Source organism: Malurus melanocephalus, unplaced genomic scaffold, assembly GCF_030028575.1.
Source record: "Malurus melanocephalus ecotype Western Australia unplaced genomic scaffold, MMel_1.1 scaffold_38, whole genome shotgun sequence".
NCBI classification, from domain to species: Eukaryota; Metazoa; Chordata; class Aves; order Passeriformes; family Maluridae; genus Malurus; species Malurus melanocephalus.
The window spans coordinates 2,090,135-2,109,446 of record NW_026623270.1 but is presented as its reverse complement, the minus strand read 5'-3'; the positions used below and the strand labels follow the sequence as shown (position 1 = coordinate 2,109,446).

The 19,312-nt window shown below is 41.2% G+C and overlaps 1 protein-coding gene across 1 annotated transcript in view; it reads left to right on the top strand.

The window, feature by feature from the left end:
• SGK1 (serum/glucocorticoid regulated kinase 1) overlaps nucleotides 1–19,312 on the top strand; it is a 70,099-nt gene that overhangs the window by 42,015 nt on the left and 8,772 nt on the right. The window contains exon 3 of the mRNA XM_057364408.1: nucleotides 4,185–4,260. Within this exon, the coding sequence (XP_057220391.1) occupies nucleotides 4,185–4,260 (76 nt within the window). The remainder of the gene's footprint in view (nucleotides 1–4,184; nucleotides 4,261–19,312) is intronic.

Genomic DNA, 19,312 nt, shown 5'->3' with positions numbered 1-19,312 from the left:
CAACGTTGATGTGTAAATTAGGCTTCAGAGCTGAAAWTGCCTTTGCAAACCACATTCCTCTGGCTCTTGGTTCGGCAGAGCAGGTGAGGACTGGCTGAAAGCWAAACAGCAGCACTCTCTCTACAAGCACATGCATTAGAATTGCAGGTCACCTCTAGACTACAAGAGCTACCTGCTTTGATAACATTGTTATTCAAAGACTGACAGGTCTTCTTTAAATCATCTTCTTTCCCCTTTTTTGGTGCTCTCAACCACTGCACCACCTACTGTGTGCAGTGAAGGAATGTGGGCCTGACATCCCAGCAAAGGAGGAAGTAATTTCCCCAGGTCTCAGCTCCTTTGGGGCTCCCACGATCACAGAATCATAGGATGGTTTGGRTTGGRAGTGGCCCTAAACATCCAGTTCCARCTCCCTGGCCATGGTCAGGGACACCTTCCRCTAGAYCAGGTTGCTTGGGACCCCATTCAACCTGGCCTTGAACTCTTTCAGGGATGGGGYATCCACAACTTYTCWGKGCAAMCTGTTCCAGTGCCTCATCACCCTCACAGTAAAGAYTTTCTTGCTAATATCCAATGTAATCCTACCCTCTTCCAGTTTAAAGCCATTCCCCCTWGYCCTGTCACTACATTCCCATGTGGAAAGTCCCTCTCCAGCCTTCCTGTARGCCCCCTTTAGGTGYTGGAAGGTGCTATAAGGTCTCCTCACAGCTTTCTCTTYTCCAGACTGAACAACCCAACTGTCTAGCACAGAGACACTTGAATGGATGTCTAGACATTCTCAACCATTCCCRTACTGGATGCCATGGGAAAGATGAGCTTTTTCAGAGTACTTCATTAAATATTTGAATCTCAACAACCTTTCCCATTTCTTGTCCTACACCAAAAAAGGATAGCCAGTCTGTCTACCTTGTCTCCTTTCCCGTCTCTTTTTAGGGATGGCCTCCAGGCTGAGGACACAGCAAGAGGCATTACAGCTGAAAAGAACTGTGTGCCCAGGTCAAAAGAAGCAGAGAAGGAAGTGATGCAATTGCTATTTTATKAAGCATTTATAAAGACTGCCATCCTTTTAGTTTCTAAAACAAGAAAAAGCAGGATCACACAATTAATGGCATGTTTGCCCAAAATATAAAAAGCACTGAATGTTAGCCAAAAGCAGTATTTCAAGTAAAGTGTTGTTTGCACTGACATATGAACTTCTGACTTCTATTTCACTTTATCTTATTCCAATGACACTGAGATTTGAAAGAAACGCAAAGCTTTGTCTGGTGCTGTTAAACTCTACTTTGGAGATAGAGCCTCCAACACAGTTTACTTCTTGCAAATCAAAGGATGTATTTTTCCACAGCTGATTCCTAGGGCAAAGCTTAGAGGAAGCAGTCCCTCTCACCTGGACAGGCAGTCTTRCAGGGTCACATTATTGGAGTACAAGAAATGTGGGAAGGGAGAAGCTGTGCTTTGTGGTATGGAAAAATGTGCTGGTTTATATAGAGTCACTATTGTATGGATATTGTTTTAAAATATCTGACCTGCTGAGGTCTTATCTGCTCTGGCTTATGTGCACTCAGCTAGCACAAAGGCTTGGCCACWCACATTTAATTACTTGTCTCCTTTCCCCTCACTGAACTTTAAGCTTGAGCGATGTCAGTGAGGAAACAGACTTAATCCAGTATTTTACAAGTACCATGGTGAGAAATTCACTGCCATGAATGAAAAGAAAAACTTCTTCAGCGCAACTATTATAGAATTGAGCTACAGAAATGGTAGAATGAGAACATAATCCAAAAAAACATACAAATGAAACGTTCTGCATACAATAACAAGAGGGATCTCCTTAAGGATGCCTCAGGTTTTAAGAACCTATATTGAAATGGAAGCATAGAAATGAAAAAGGAAGGCGTGATTAAAGTGCCACTGTGCACCAGATAATAAAATAGGACMAAAAAGCAAATTAACAAAATCATTGAATTAGATGTATTTGTTAACAGTATCACAGACAATTAAAGTGGGCACACTTAGTGACAAATGAGTTCCCCAAACTATTTCAAACCAGGTTTCCTACCTGTTTGTGTCACTTCTGTAACTGACTCTGTATTTCACAAGTTTTAATTTTTTAACCTTCCCACCCAGGCTGTGGAATACACAAATGTTACCAGCTGTGGCCCTGCAGACAGGCACACTCTGGGGTGTGGTGAGGTTGTTGTCAGCTCTGTGATTTGCTGGCATTGAACTGYGATGAGACACACAAGGGCGGTGCTGCTGCAGTGTCAGTGTCTGTTGTGACCTCTCCTCCTGTCAGCAGGTACAAATGTGCACTTTCATTCCCACCCAGTGTTGCTCTTGGCTGATGGATACACATGTGTGTAATTCTTGAGGGGATCATTGCTTTTAGTGCACTCTTCCCCTTCTGCTCCATTCCTCTTTAGTACCTGTTTAGAWTAAATTTGCTTCCTTGGGAGCCTTTCCATGTGGCCCATCTGGAAACTTCCCAAACTTTTACCTTAGCAAATTTTGRCAGTGATACCTCTTGTCTCATGGCAGGGTAGCCAAGAGTTTCCACTTTTTCTGGACTCCATTAAATAACAGAGTTCAGRGTTTGCAGCTTTCAGCATTCAAAATCTGAATCTTATTGCTCATGGATGTGGTGGACACATTTCTGTCTTTAACATGGTGGCTTTGCCACTATTTTGTACATACATAAAGATGTGCTTTTCTGTAAGGGCAGATCAATGTCCAGAGAATGCTTTTCTTAAATGCTTTTCTCTGTATTTTCTGAGCTTGCATTTTTCTGGGTATTATCACAGTTCTGCATCAAACTAAACACTTTGTCTCCTTCTCTCCCTTCATCCTACACTTACCTTCTTTTCCACTGCTCTTTCCTGTATTCCCTCTGGCTCTTTAATCAAGGAATTTTACAGTAGCCAGAACAGTGGCTGTCCTGAATGTCTTTCCTCCCCATTATTTGGCATGTGCTTAATCTTATAAATACAGATAATGAGAAAAATGCAATTGGAAAAGCGAGCCACCTTTCCAATGTTTTGCAATCCTGACAGCTTCATACGTGTTTAGAGTATATGTAAGGGGAGGGGGGAAGTTTCATTTGAGTTGGGCCTCTTTTGAATGGAAGTATTTCTAAAACTGACAGCACAGCACAGCACAGTTGAAAATTCTAAGCCAGCGACCCACCAGAGCTCCAGAGCCACACTGACAAACTACTTCATCAGTCAGGACTGCAGACTTTGAGAAAACTGCATTTGTGTGAAGAAGTATTTAAGTTTTGATGCTAAAAAGAAAATTTCTCTTGTCTTTGGACACAGAATGCTTTTCTAAAAGCCAGATTTCCAGGGGGAATTCTTTACCTTGTTMTTCTACACCTTATTTGCTGTTTGACTACTGCTTCCCATGCTAATGCTGGATGCAGTGTTTCAGTAAGATGGAGACACTGGGAAGCAGGCCTGGTATAGATAGGGTTAGCAAAGGTGTAATCTTGCTGATTGRCTTCCCCCTCACACCCAGGAGCAGCACCACTCATACCAGAGTTTTTATCAAACTGATGACAGAGGAGAGTCAGACTTCTTGCTTTCAAAATTCTTGCACATCTCTGATTCAAACCTCACATGTGAGAGCTCTAGAGGGCAAACAGTTGGATGCATTGCCACAGCAGGGATGAGGATGAAGTGTTAATCAGGAAGGGGAACGTGTCTGTAGCTCCCACACTGRCAATACCCAAGGGTTTGTGAAGGGACTGCACCTGTGCATCCCCTAYGCCAAATCCCACAAGGTTCTCCCTGCTGTGAATGAAAGTGGGCAAAGTAGCTCTCTGCAAGGAGTTCCATGCCAGGAGACAGAGCTGGGACTCTGCCCACCATTTGCTTTCCCTTCCCCTACCTCTGCAGGGCCAAGGCAGGAGAATGGGGCTGGACCATCTGGTTCACAGTGTAAAATCAATGCACACACTTTGAATGGAAAAATGCAATTCAAAATACTGTGCCCTTTTATTTTCTGAAAGATTGCAGTACCTCACACCTCATAAGTTTGCCCCTGATTATAGAAACAGCTGGAGAGTGACCTTGGACTGTTGACTGAAATATGCACTTTGGATGGAAAATAATTTTGGTCTTAAGTGTTGCAAAGCAAAACCCACCTCAGCATCTCATGACCTGATGTGTTCCCTGTGTGTTTTTCAGATGAAGGAGCCCCAGAGCAAGGGAGATTCGYTGCCCAAGCCAGAGCCCAGGACCCTGTGGGGTGGTGAGGACACAGGTACGGCTGGTGGGCTGCAGGGTGGGCGGTGGGGCTGAGCGGGCAGTGTGCTCTGCTTCTGGTGTGCCTTTATTCCGGGCTGAAGTGCCTTGTCTCCCAKCCAAGCCTAATTGAAGGATGTTTTTCATGTCAAAATGAGATGCAATCTTTCACCCACTGAGCTTTTGCTGGGTGAAAACAACAACAACAACTCCCTTGCATGCATGGCCGCAGTGCACAATGTGCAGCACAAAGGCTCCAGAGGAATTATGCCATGACATAATGARGAGAAACAACAGAATTCTAGCAGMTCTGTTTAATAAGCTGTCAGACACGTTTCAGCATTGACCTGCTGTGTGAGCAGAGCTCTCATTAGCTCCAGCAAGGGTCCTGTGAATGCATCTGAGGGCAAAAGTGGCCAGTCAGTGACCCCTGGTCTTTATGCAGGAGAACTCAGCTGTGTGCAAAGAGGAGCCTCAGTAGTTTTAGCACAGATAGAATAAATTGAATATGCCAAGTTCACATGCATTTTTCTTATTTTTTCTCCTTTCTATCTTGGAGTTTTGCATTTTGGAGGGATGTGGAATTTTTTTTTGTGTGTGTGTGCTTTGTTTGTCTTTATTTCTCCTTGCCTAATCATAAGCTTATATGTTATTTACAAATGAAAAGTTTACCAGATTAACTTGGACTGTCRGTGCCGTGGTTAGATGACATGACAGAACTGCATTTAAGTCAAGMAAAAAGTTATCCCTAAAAATGTTGTGACTACACAGTGCAAATGTCCCAGTAAACATAAACTGCTCCTAACATGACAGTAGATGTCTGATCCTGAGGCAGATTTCACTTGGATGTTGGGAGGATTTTCTTCCTGCTTTMTTTGCCATTTTTGCAACTGTCCCCTTGGGAAATATCCCAGAAGCCTCTGTCCCCATTAGGAGGAAATCTTTCACTTCCTTGCTTTGATTTTGAATGCTTAATGTTCTTGGTTAATTCCCCTGACCTATAACCAGTCTTGGCTTCTATGCATAGAGATTAAATCCTGATGTAGATGATAAAATTTTATGAAACAAGTTTAGAAATACATTTAATTAGCTAAACAGGCTCACTCAGTCATGAGATCTCACTACAGYGTGTGAATGTTGTAAATTACACTGATTCCTAAGCAGTGGTAGCTATTGCTGTAATACAATCTTTTCAAAAATAGGGGAGGCCACACAGGGAAGCTGATTTAACTAATTTGGGTGGTGTTTTCTTCTGCCTGAAGTGCACTAGGCCAATGATAACCCCTCCATGAGCTACGTGTTCAGTGGGAGGAGTCTCAGTGCCCTTTTACTCACACCTGCCCACTCCACTACCAAGCTATTGTCTTCTCAGTTAAGTCCACAGCTGGCTACACTTGAAACGACATCTGGGGAATGACCCAGTTAAAAATACGGTATTTAGGGACCACTTCTTGGCAGTCGTGATGAGATGGGGATGCTAGCTSTTCTTTTTCTTACCCATGTTAATTGGGTATCCAGGCTAATTTCAGTTAAAGCAGAAAAAATGCTCATGGCTTACAAATCTGGGAGCTCGTCCCAGAGTAGTTGAAGTTTAAGGGCTCTTCTGCCAGGACACAACTGCCAATTGTAAGGACTACAATTTCATGCCCATGGCATTTCTCAGTTTAATGAAACATCAGCTTTTTTTCTACTTTTCCCTCATCTTTTCCAATACAGCCCTATTTCCTCACACAAAAACTAGCTCAATTAAAAATGTGATGAAAGTGCTCTAAAGGCACAGTTTGAAATTCAGCTTTACAACTKACAGAAGAGAATTATTTCACATTTGATTTTTCTTTTAATGCATTCATTCACACACTACAACATGGTAGCAGATCAAAGGTCTAATAAAGTTTAATTGCAGTTAATATAGATGTCTCTCTGTGTGTCATACTGAACTTGCAATAAAAAAGAAATGTAAGTCTGAAGACTTGGAAGTCCTTCCAGATTTACCTGCAGGACAACCTTGAGCTGATCCTTCAGCCACTGGAGTCAGGCAGGAAATAGAACTCCATGGCAACTCACATGCTACAAATTGGAAGATCTGTGATGACTTCACATTATAAATTTTTTTGGGGAAAAATTGTTCTTCCAGTACTTGTAGCTCTGAAGAATCTTTCTCAAATAAAAACCAAACCCATCATTTCACCTGACTTCAGACCTCTGCAAAGAGGGTGGTGTTGTCACAGTTGYCACTGTTTTTTGTGACAAAGARCRGACAYSGTTCTTYTGWYCTACAGGAGAACTCCTGGCTGAGGRGAAGAATCAGTCCCTATCTGGGTCCATTTCTCTCCCCTGACTRTGGAGGAAGTCTGGATGAGCTGGGTTTAACATGCTTGGGGATATTCAGTGGCAGGAAATCCTTGATGTCCATTTTCTTGGACAGCCCATGCAGGTATAACAGAGAACTAAGTATTTCTGGTCTTTAACACTTCTTTTTTTTTTTTCCTGTTGATTTATAAATCTGGCACCTGACCTACCATACAATATGGTGAAGGAGGTCAATTCTAAATTGGCCAAACCACAACCCTGGATGATTTCTTCCAGCGTGTGGCATTAGGTGAGATTTCTAGAGGATCTGCTATATTGCTGCAGTTGTGGGGGATGAAGGTAAGGGAGGGCAAGGGGATGAAAAAGAAACCACTGGAAAAAATAGCAGAGTGATGAGGAGGTGTCATATCCAGATCTGACCTTTTCTCTTGTCCTAGCATTTCCTTCACAGTATCCTTTCCAGACAATATCCAAACTGTGGCTTTATTCTGTTTGAGGTCTTGTTTCTCCAGCAGAGATCCACATTTTAGCTGGCAAGACCACCAGGCCTTGTAGGAGAGKGAAATACTTTTGAAAAGCAGCAGAGGGGCCATCATCTAAAGCCTTTTTGTGTATTATGCAGCTAAGCAATAAATCACACAAATGCATGGGCTGTTTCAAGAGAAATAGGGAAAAGCTSTAGGAAAATGTGGCACAGAAGAGAAGTTGAGTATCAGGGGTATCCTGGCTGTTCATTTCTACTGACTGGCTCCTGCCCAAGAAGAACTATTGCTATGAATTTTATAGACATTGAAATAAACTAATTAAAAAAATCTTATTGAATGAAGATCCCACAGGAAATGTTGCTATAATTTTCTGTATTTTTTGATGTTGCTTGTAGAAGTGACCTTGACAGAGGGCATGTGCTTATGTTGCTTCCTTACAAAGAAAAAAGACAATTTTTCTTCTTTTGTAATGATAACCCAAGGTTTCTCTGTATTATATTTTTCTGCAATACATTTTGCAAGAGAAATCTATGCAACTGCACTTCTCAAAGAGTGAGGTTTGTCCAGGAAAGGAACCCTAACCAAGGCAGAACATAATGCAGCAGCATTCTGGAACCCATCAGCCCTCAGCACTACACGACACAAATGGATCCCCTAACAGAACAGCCTGACTGAGGAGAGTTTTAATTCCCTTCACAACAATGCAAATGCCCTGAAGTGAATGTGCTCCAGAAGAGAGAAGGGCTAACTAAGGCTTGCTAAACACTTAGCCCCTAATTACATTTCAAGTTTCAAGGCCCTAGGCAGAGAGCAGGCTGTCCCCACAGTGATCACCTCAGGAAAGGGTTGAAAGCTTCTTCAAGGACACCTTCTGCTTCTTCAGCTCCTGCACAGGAGACAAGAGAATTCTGTTCTTGTGGAGAAAAAAACTATGTTCTAAACTTTTCCATGTAAACCTTCCTACTTCTCAGGAATCAGTGGACTAGGGGGTGTGATCTCAGCCTCTAGCACAGATTAATTTTAAATTATGTCAACAATCACAATGCTYTTTGATACCCTCTGTAGTCTCAAGCAGACAGTTATATATGCTTTGTCACTGTTATCYGAGAAGGCAATTTGTGATACAGTTCAGTGGTGACAGAAATTAATTAAAAACCTTTTTTATTATAGTCAGAATTTAATATGTTGGGGCAAAATTGCTTAGTTTACCTGTGATATGCTATCATTTTCATTTAGCCTATCACATCTTTCAAACAGCATTGTCTTGAAATAATTACTGAAGGAGACAAGCTCTTGTCTGCCTAAAACACAGCAGCTTAAGCTCATTTACTGCAAATTAAAACAGATGGAAAATTGCTGTTGCTTTTAATACAGCTGCACAAAAAATAAGATTGCAAGTATATTAAAAGCAATTGMAGAAAATGCAAGATTGTGGCTTACAATCTGTCCTAAACAAAGTTTTTAAAGCATCTCAGTAAAAATAAGTGAATTTATTTATATCAAGGAATTGAAAACTTTAAAAGAAACACCTCCCCACAAAAAGCATGGGATGCTGGACAGCACCATGGAAAAAAATAGTTGAACAAAGACCTCATTAGAATAACTCAGTGAAAAGACACAAATATTGAAACAACAAATGAAGAACATTATTGAAGTACGTATACATCATGGATGTGAATCATCCCACTAAAACTAGGAAGCTGACTTGTCTACCTAAAAATAAAAACCAGTGTCTGCACCGGTTTGTAGAACTGAGAGCACACATTCTGCTCCAGGGTGACCTACCATGCCCTGGCTCTACAGTTATCCTTTAAGCTCGAGAACAGCCTGACTGGGGGGCAGACATACTTCTCCATGCATGCAAACCTTTTCCTCCKAGGTCTGTTGGTACATAACAGATATATCAGAATTCCAGCACAGTTTTAACTAATGAAAGTACAGGCTCTGCTCTGCTGGGCGTGCTTCCCAGGTTCTCAGCATCGTGCTCTGCTTGCACATCTTCCAGCACTCACACAAATGTCAAGTTTTGAAAGTTCTTTGCATCCTTCTTGAAGTGGGTGGCCGAAACTGTCTAATTTTTCACATCCCATTTTTTACCTTATGAAATAAAAGCTTGAGAAATGATCTCTTTTACTTGAAATAATTTTGAATATGACTTTGAACTCCTGATGTTCCACTGAAGGTGAGTGTAGCTGATGATGCTGCTTTCCGAGTGCTGGCTTCAATTTGAAGCAGCCAGGAAGAAAGAAAGGCCTGACAGAGACAAGAAGGTGAAATAAAGAAGCAGATTAAGGCTCCTCAAAGATCACTCTAAGGAGCAGAGTGGAAAGATTAGAAAGAAGACAAAGGAAAAAAAACAAGGCTGATAAAGGAGGATGACAAAGACCAAGGGAGCAGTGCAGGAAATTAAAGCCTGACACTTTTGTTACACTGTGATCCAGGACAAATGTAGACTAATGTTATCTGTTTAGCAAATGGGGATGGGTCAAGTTTGAAATCATTTAAGYTAAGAAGTCTCATTCTCCAGAGAGGGGAAAGCCAATGGTAAAAAGAGTCTTCCAAATAATTGTCTTGCTCTACATCATTGAACACGTTTCTCAGGAGCCTTATGACGACCTTGAAATATATCTTTCATTTATTTCAGTCCCTTTATAACTCTGCAGAAGAGTTATGTTTCTGTTTTGGAGTGGAAGGTCCAAAATATCCTGTTAGGGATTTTGTCTGAGTTTTCTGTGCTGCTCACTTCCACTAGCATACCCAAACTTGCCTCTCTGCCTCCCAGCTGACTGAGGAATGACTGAATAAGGGGAATCAAATCTGGAATTTGAATTGTCCTCCTGGAAATGCTATTCCAAGTCTTCCAAAACAATGAACAAATTGTCCATACAAGGACTTCCTCAAAATATTACTTCATTGCATTGAGGGCAGTACACTACCCTCCCCACAACTCTGCAAACATCTGACTAACAGCAACTTGCTCAAGAGAAAATGAATAAGCAGAACTTCACTTTACACAAGAAGAACTGTCACATTTTTGGACTTCTTCCTTGGTTCTGGGGGAAAAAAAATCACGTAACAAAACCAAAGGAGTGAACAGCCCTGACATCACAAGAGTTGGCAGTGTACTCCAGACCAGACAATGTTTATGGGAAGGTGATGGATAAATTTCTATCCTGTCAAATCTGTACATGGTAAAGAGGTGCCTTGGCAGGCAGGATCAGAAAGGGCTTTCATCATGCTCACACCTTGCTGCCGTGTATATTTCCCTGCAGTTTTTATAGCACAGCTGTATCCTGGAGTTTTTGGAGGTAAAAGAGAACAAATTCCTCTCAGAAAACAGAGCCTGGAAAATAGCTTTCTCTTTTTATAGAAGTCAGAGCATTGTTTGTGATTCTTGCAGCCCAGAATGGCTCTACAGCACTGCTGTTTCCGTGGGATGTTGTGTTTGTGCGACCTGCCTTCAGCTGTTGTGCCGTGTTGCTATGTGCAAAGGCTGACAGCTGGTGTGTTTTGCTCCAAATTAGTGCCTGCCTTTCACTCCGGAGTGAAGTAATACCTAAATGAAGGGCCACATTCCAGTTCTCTATGGAAATGCCCCCAAAACAAGTGAAAATACTACCAGAACACATGCTTTGTACCCATTTCCTGATCAGTCACATGATACTTCCTCTTTCTATATAGAGTTCCCCACACTCTCCCAACAGCAGTTCCCCTTTTTTTTTTTTTCTTTTCTTAGCAGTCTAAACATTTCGTGTTGTGAAAAGAATTCAGCACCTCAGCGGTTCCACATTTCTTGTAAGCCAGCCCCACAGAAGTGTCAGGATGCTGAGCCATGCTCATGGATGATGGCGTATAGCTTGRAAGCCTGTTTGCCTTCCCATGGAGCCAGTTCAGAGTAAAATGCGATTTTGAAATCTATTTTAACATTTTCTGTGAATATGACGGTGTTTCGAAGTCTGTGACAGTACTGGCAGTCCATTGAACATCGGATGGTGACCTGAAAAATAGGAGCATTTTTTTTTAAGTAATCAGCAATTAATTATCTAAAGCAAAAGGAACATGGAAATAAAATAAATAATATTCTCTAAATATTCTTGATAAAAGCACGTGAATGAACACTCAAAGCTTAGCTTCATTATAGGTTTTTATTTGTGAATTTGAATCTTACAGCTGCTCAAGGTGGTCCATTGTTGGTTTTCCAAAAAACTGAGTAATCCCTGAATTAACAGAACTCGAGAGACACTGTTGAAGCACGAGATACTGAGAAATGCTCAGAAACATTTATGTCCTTTCCTGGCAGCCACAAAAAGGCTTATACAACGAAGTGGGACCTGATGTATAAGTCTCATAATAATTTTCAATATTTAAAAACACCACATCTGAGAATAAAAATGTGTATGAAGAAAAAACACTCATTATATTAATTAAATAATGCTGGTTCTCACAGTTTATAACCTCACAGTAGCCTTCCCCCCACTCCAAGAACRAAACACTATTTCATATTAAGCTGTTTTGAACAAATATGTTCACTAGTTCATTAGTCACTACTGTACATATAAGTATGTTTCAGTGAGGGCAAATGCATGAATAGAAGTAATTTTATATTATTCTATTATTCAACTCACACAGCCAAAGTGACTTGGAACTTCACTAGTTGTGGATGCAGCGCCTAARGACAAATATACTTACAATAATCAAGCTGAATGCTCTGGGGTTTGAGTGCTTACAGGCTTTTCATCAGTGTGACCTGAGATTAGATGAAAGAGTTGTAAATTCTGTGTATGCTGTTCAACATAGAAGAGTTAAACAAGATTATATAAATATGTAAGAAATAAAACCACAATCATAGCTATAAATATATATATACCTACACATAATACTAAATACTACAAAAATGTGGTCTGTAAAAAATACTTCACAATGCTATCTCTGTAMAAAGCTGAGCATGCTTTACTACCATGTACTATCCATTTTGAAACAGACAGAGTGAAATCAAAATAGAATTAGGCAGATATGGAGTTAATACTCAGCCGAATATGACATATGCCCATCAATGCGTATTTCATACATTCATATCTCAAACACTGGCACAAACCCTTTTTCTTCCTTTCTGAGAAATTKCTTTCCTTTCTGTGCTCCTTGTCTGCCTCTAAGCACTAAGGAACTCAAAACTGTGGAACAGGTCAAAACCAGAGGGCTGCTTTCAAACCACACAGGACTTGGGAGAAGAGAGCACTTGTTTTTGATCCCACTGATCAAGTGGTTGTGATTTCAACCACTGTTTTGAGTCAGTCAGTCTGGGTCAGTCACCAAAGRAGTGAAACTGCTTGTCAAGCTTGGCTTTGTAGGAGGTGGGCTATATGTCCAATGAGTTGAAAGTCATATGGGTGGGCTATATGTCAATGGGATTGAAAGTCACAAGCCTTACAAATGGTTTATTCTATTTCAAGCACRTCATATGACAGTGACCCAAGTCATCCAACTTCCCCATCTCCTCATTCTTTAAAATGTCACTGTTAATATTTGCCTGTTTGAAGGTTTAAAGACCTCTGGATAAAAACATACATAAGTGAAAATCATTGCTGAGTGAAAATAATGAATAATARCATGAGTAATGGAGTTCCCTGTAACTGTAGAAAAGTATACAGTGCTCTGTTTTGCAAGTGAGTAAATGCTGCCATTGGCAGCTAAATTATGCTTAGTCTTTTTGAATTTGAGCTTTAAATTTGCCCTCAGTGGTTCATCTGTTTATATGAGTGGTAGAACACCAAAGACCAAAAGCCTTGCTTTCAACCCTCTATCTCATTGGACAGTACTTTTCTTAATCTCTTTATGCTTTAATTCTTTCACCTGGCACTTTATCTGTATTTCTAAAGAACTCCACCATCAACAAAATACAAGCTGCTTAGTAATGTTTCCTGTATTGCAGCAAGCTAAGACACGTTCACAAGAAGTCAGAGTTCCACGACTTAATTTTTCTGATGCCCTATTAAAAATACATAGAGATGATTCTCATGTTATTCCTTTTATTAAAAAAAAAAAAAAAAAAAAAAAAAGAAAAGAATTCTATGGTGTTATTAAGCCTGTCTTTTGTGAAAGATCAAGGCACCATATTCAGCCAGGCAGAGAGGTGTTGCGGTCATCTCAGCGAGGGAACAGAGTCTAGTGTCACACTGAGAATTATGTATCAGCCAGCTGCACTCACCAGCAATCCAATAAGATAGATCTGCTCTTCCCCATTCCTGCATGCAAGCATTTTCCAAAAAAAAATATCGTATTGTACGGTTCTGATGAGGGCATTATACAAGTATCACAACTACTGGAAGCATGGCACACTTGCAAATCTGAATTCTTCTTTATTTTCACAAGTTTGAAATAACAATGCAGTGAATGTGTGTGAGATCAATGGCAYTATGCCTTGCACACCAAGTGGGCTGGGATATGTCTGCCTCCAGCTCAGCTGTGCCAGCTGAAGAGGTTGTGCCCAGCTGCTCATCACCTGCCTGACTAATGCCAGTCAGTGGGAGCTCCCACATGGAGATCTGCCAGCTGGTCCAAGGRTTGGGAACACCCACCGTGTGGGTGCTGAGGAGCAGATGCAGATGCACAGGGGAGAGGAAGCCCTTGCAGAAGGCTGGAGAGGTCATATACTCACGGCCCATATACTCACAACCTGTGGTCCATGGCATGACTGTGCATGACTGTGCATGGGTTTGGTGTCTGCGCTTGTCTATCCTCCTGATTCTTATCCTTGAATTGGATAAAAATTTGGAGATAGCCAAATATGAGTTAAGAGGAAGAGACAAGAAACCTCAGAGGTAAAGTTGTTGGACCTGATATACGTAGCAGCAAATGCAAGACTTATTRCACAGACAGACAGGTTATATATTCCAGCATCTTCCTTTAGTCTTGAAATCTCATAAACCTATGGACTAAACACTTGAGCTTTTCTTTTTGGAATCCCACAAAGCATTCCAAAATAAGGTAAAGGCAGCTTCTWGCAAAGTGAATAAAACCCCTATCAAAGGTTTCCAATCCACTTTAGGGCTTAAGGTCTTTAAAAAAAAAAAAAAAAGCCTAATTGGAACACTACAAAGAGATTCACGGTGAAGTGAATGACAGGTTTGAAAATGGCATCTGGAAAAGAAAAAGAGAAATTAATGTTGGGAATGTTTGTGGCTTTTTCTTTCTGTGCCAGCAGTGAAACAGCTGTGGGACTCCTTTGTCTTACAGTAATATTCTTTGTGGTGATMGTGTGCTGTGGGAAAAGCGCTTTCCTGGCATTTCCAATGTGTTGGATGGTGGCAGGTGATGCTACCAGWTGCCAGTTCAATGTGAATATGGTTAAACTTCCTTCTTTCCCCACAAATTTAGATTCAGGTCCTTTCTGGAATAACAGCATTTTGGGTGTCAGTGTTCCAAGTCCCTCATTTTTCACTGTGATGGGTGGCTCCTGCTGGGAAGGGAACCAGGGCTGTAGTAGCATGAGATACCTYGGTAGCATTCCTCCAAGGTACAGCAAATGCCTGCAGTGCCTGCTCTGGTTCTTGCCACCCAAAACTGTCTATTTACAATGCATGTAATTACACAAATGAGGCTGGCAGATATGCAATACATATTACTGTACAGTAATCTTAATCCAGATATTGGAATGGGAAAAAGTTAGCTCTGCACTTAATTTTTGGTTCTGCCACAGGCCTCCCTCAGATGAGACACATTGTCTACCCTGTGGTTTAATTCTCACATTTGTAAAATAGAACTAATACTTTCACATCCCTCTGAGATGATATCAGGCAAGATAATGKCAATTAATTTCAAGAGAACTGGTATGTCTTGTGTATCCACTGCAACACACAACCACGCAGGGCTGCTAGCTGGAAGCCAACATGTATAATTCAGTCTTGAGGTGCACTATGGAGAGTTATAACAATGTTACAATTATTCTKCCAGGTCTGTGACTGAACTGGACTAAGGTCAGGAATCTCTGCCTAACATAAATGGTGTTTAAACTTGCCACAGGATTTTTTTCTTTTTATGTAAATATATATAGATCAGGAATAAAATGACCAGCTCTCTCAGGGTATGTTGGCAATCTGATCCTCTAAAGTGATTCCACATCCAAGATTCAAAAATAAGAAAAGTAAAAATCACCTGTAATTCAAATCAGCCTCTACTTATCTGTGGGTTTCAGGACCAAACTCCTTCAACTAAACAGTAGACACTGCTTGCTTCAGTCCCCAGATGCACTGAGTTGCCTTCAGGATGCTTATTTGTCTCTTCTGACCAAGGAGGGTACCTTTGGTGATTATGTGGCTAACTTGAGTACCAAAACTTAAGGAGAGTAAATATATTATGAATGAATATGTAAATATTTTTACTCCATTTTGGACCAGTTACCTGGGGCAAAACTACACTTCTTCCCTTGCCCTCTAACTTAGACTAATTAATATGCACTCAGAAATACTGTAATAACCCCACTTTTATCTGGGTCCTGAAAGGAAGGGTCCTGAAATATCTCCTAAAATTATATATCACTAAAYATAAATCACTACAGATAAAGCCCTGTTTGGCATGCATGYTTTACATCCTTCTGCCCAGGAAGCCTTTTRACACTTCCTGAAAGAAAACCTCCCATAAATAACAAGGAATATTGAAGCAGTCAGTGTAATGGCAAAAGACATGGTGGTGTTATTAAGAGAAAACACATTGAMACCCAACAGTGTGAGTCTTCCTTTATCAGGCCTCTGTTTTCACATCGCCAAGAATCTAAGTTGCTGGTTTGAGTTAGGACCCAGCTGAACTTCTCTCTAGCAAAAATTCCTCTCTTTGACAAATTCTCACACTATTTACATCATTTAGTGCCTTATCTCCAAGGTTGCTGGAGGACTTACAGGCTTAAAGAGATCTTTCTTTTAAGATAATGAACTGATGACGATGACAATCACGATGATGGGGGTTTTGTATACGCATAAAAGACATTGAGATAACGTGCTAGCCAACACCTAGTGGAACACTAGATGAAGAGATAAGGGAGAAAGAGATGACCCCATAGCTAGATTAGTTCAGCTATAAGGTTTGTATTTTGGCACATATATTTCATGCAAGAGATGTAAGAAAACATGTTCAGATTATGTTCTTGACAGAAAATGCCTAAATGCCCTTCTGCTATTATCCTTTAAAAACTGAAATTTTGGAAGAAAAATCTGAGTGCAAGGGTCAGCTGACAGYACATATTTAACACTATTCTTTCTGGATCTCCTCACATAAGGCTGCCTTGTGACCAAAGGAAACCAGCAGACCAAACTCACAGCATCACTAAGAATCTTAATTTTTCTCAAGGCTCACTTTTTTATCACTTTTCCATCATATGTTTTTCGCCTCCTTTGTCATATTAGCACTATTCAGCTCTGATAAGACTGGATTCTGTGCAGTCACGGCAYATTAAAGTTCATAACATCAACAATAAATTTAAGTATCTGTCATCCAGTGCAGTTTTATGAGAACTCTAAGCTAAACAGGCTACACAATATTGCAAGGACTTTTAYGAACCTTGGGGTGGCACTCTCCCAGGAAGGCACACTCATAGGAAGAAATACAAATATGGTTTTTCTGCAGTCATCCCTCCCTGACTGCTAGGGGCTGAAATACCTGCAACATTTACTCATAAAGTCACAATGACAACAACTGCGTTAGACTCAAATCCATCTGCTGGAAATAAAACAGAGGTCAGGGCATCGTTTATCAGCTATTTTAACTAGAGGTCAGTTCATCTAAAGAATGCTGTAATTTTCCACTGCTTTCTACAAGGATGGGAATTACTTTTTTTCTCAGCACAGCCCTGCATCACTCTGTGATCCTGTAAGCGTAATCCCTTGGCACTAAAGCCTCTTATTGACAATGCAGTAAACCTGCTCTGTAAGCATCAGAAAAGGGAAATAAAAGATGTTCCAAATTTGTATTTGACAAAATATGACATTGAAATCAATTAGATGATTCCAGATCAATAGAGGCTTCAGTCAATAAACCTCTTGTCAACAGAATGTCTAGCAGACCTGTTGACAGCATTCAAAAGCTCCTGATTTAAAATCTCTGTTGGAGTTGTTATTAAAGCTGTAACTCAGTTCCTTATCTGTTTGCTGCTACTTGCAGACATCATTTGTGGGGGCAGCCTGAAGGTCTTGACTGAAAGTTTTGGCTGTTGCACATGAAACTTCAATTACAAGGTCATAGACTTGTTTGTTCAGGATTTACAGGAGGAAAATAAAAGCTTCTGAGATCTTGCTTCAGTAGACAGATCCTGTTAAGGAGTGTCATTGTCTTCTGTAGTTGGGGGCTGTATCATTCCTGCAGTCCAAAACCTGAATTTCATCTTGGCTTAATTAATCCAAAGCCAAATACTGCTGAAAATATTTGCAGAATTTGAAGACGTTTCCTTCCAAAGTCAGCCAAGTAATTCTAGGAACCTGCTGCATCCTAAGGTCTTGATTCAGCAAGATAAGTAAGCAGGAATTCATTTATTCAGCATTGAATTCATTGCCAAACTGAAGTTCAGAAGCTATCAGAGAATGGAATTCCTGAAGGATTGAGGCACTGAATTCTGCATTAGAAAACAGAGACCAGGACAGAATCATAAGAGAGCTCACATACTTCTGTTACCATGTGGGGTGCTAAAGCCTCTGACCTTCCTGAAGGGCAAGAGGGAGAAGTTTCTGTGTGCCCAGTAGGCACTGTCAGGCAGGACTAACACCTGCATGCCCACCACAGATGAAGAGCCCTCCAAACAGTGAGGCTTTTCTAGGGAGACAAATTTACACAGCTCAGCTACTGCTGAACATGCTCTGAACTGCACTGAGCAATACAGGCCCACGCTAGTGATGAGCTGCTGTTCATTCTTTAAGATAAATCGATTCACACCCCTCCTGGCTTTACTCCAGGTATGTCCCAATCTCTGTGTCAGTGGGAACCAGGGGTGACCCATAGCAGAAAGCCAGCATGTTGTGCCTGCTCTGCCCTCTGCCTTAGTCACCCACGGTTCCAGCAGAGCCTGTGTCTTTCTGCATCTCCCACAGCCAGGATGCAGGACCCTGTTTTGGGTGCTGTCATGGTGAAGAGCTTGATGAGCATCTCTTYACCATGCTACTTTTACATGGAATACAGGTACTTGGCAGAGTCAAATGCTTCACATTAGGTCGCAAATCAAGTCAGTTCTCTTCCTTCTTGCCAATGATCAGCAGTTCCTGGAGTCTCTGAGTTGGTTAAACTCTGGTACTAATAAAGCAGTATCATGCCACTCAGAACTGTGATATAAGACTTCCAGAATGCCAGAATGTCAGAATGGACTCAAGGTCCGTGCAGGTCAGTCTGGGTTACTGGGTTAACTGGTCAGTTATCAGTATAGCACTGCATTTCTACAGGAGAAGGAAAGAACAGGCAACTATTCAGTGATATGCTCTAGCCCATCCCTGGCTTACAGGAATTTGTGGTACAGGGATATTCCAGGTCAGACATGCTCCCTGTGTAGTCAAATCTTGTGTGTTTTGTCCTATTCATTTGTCCATCTGTACTTGAACTCACCCATTMTTTTGGAGTGCACACATCCTGGGACAAAAAGTTCTATAAACTTTTAGTATCCCATCTGTGGAGTCTCCCATTTCTTTTTATTTCCAGCATCCATTGCCTTTATTARTATTCATTTTGCTTTGAGAAACTGTTAATTTAGAGTTTCAGGACAGTTTGTCAATTTTTGAGCAGTGGTAGAAGAGTAACATCAGTATGGAACATCACTGTAATTCCTTGACTCTTTTCCTGTGTTCACTGTTTAGCTGTACAGTCCTAACCCATTGTCTACCTAAATTCTTCATGCAATTTCTTGCGGTATTCACAAAGTSTTATGCATCCCAATATGACTTGTCTCTTGAGAAAGGAGATCTTTGGTTACTTGTTCCTTGCTTGTGTTCTCTCATACCTTTCAATTGTTAAGGGCTTTGCCGCTGTCACTGTAGGAAAAAGTTTTAAAATGCAACCTTAGGACACCCTGGGCTTTGGAGAAACCAGTTCATCACCATAAAACGCTTCAYGAATTATAATTAATATAATAATAATTCGTCTCCTGGATGGAATTCCTCCCTTCCACGTTAAGAACGTCACTGCTACGAGGCACCTCGAGCACGGGGAGGGGGCGAGGGCTCTGCCGGCCGCGGGAGCCGGCAGGTGGGTGCCGGACGGAGCTCAGCGGCTTCCCGCGGCGGGGCGCGGCCGGGGGTGCGCGGCGCCGGG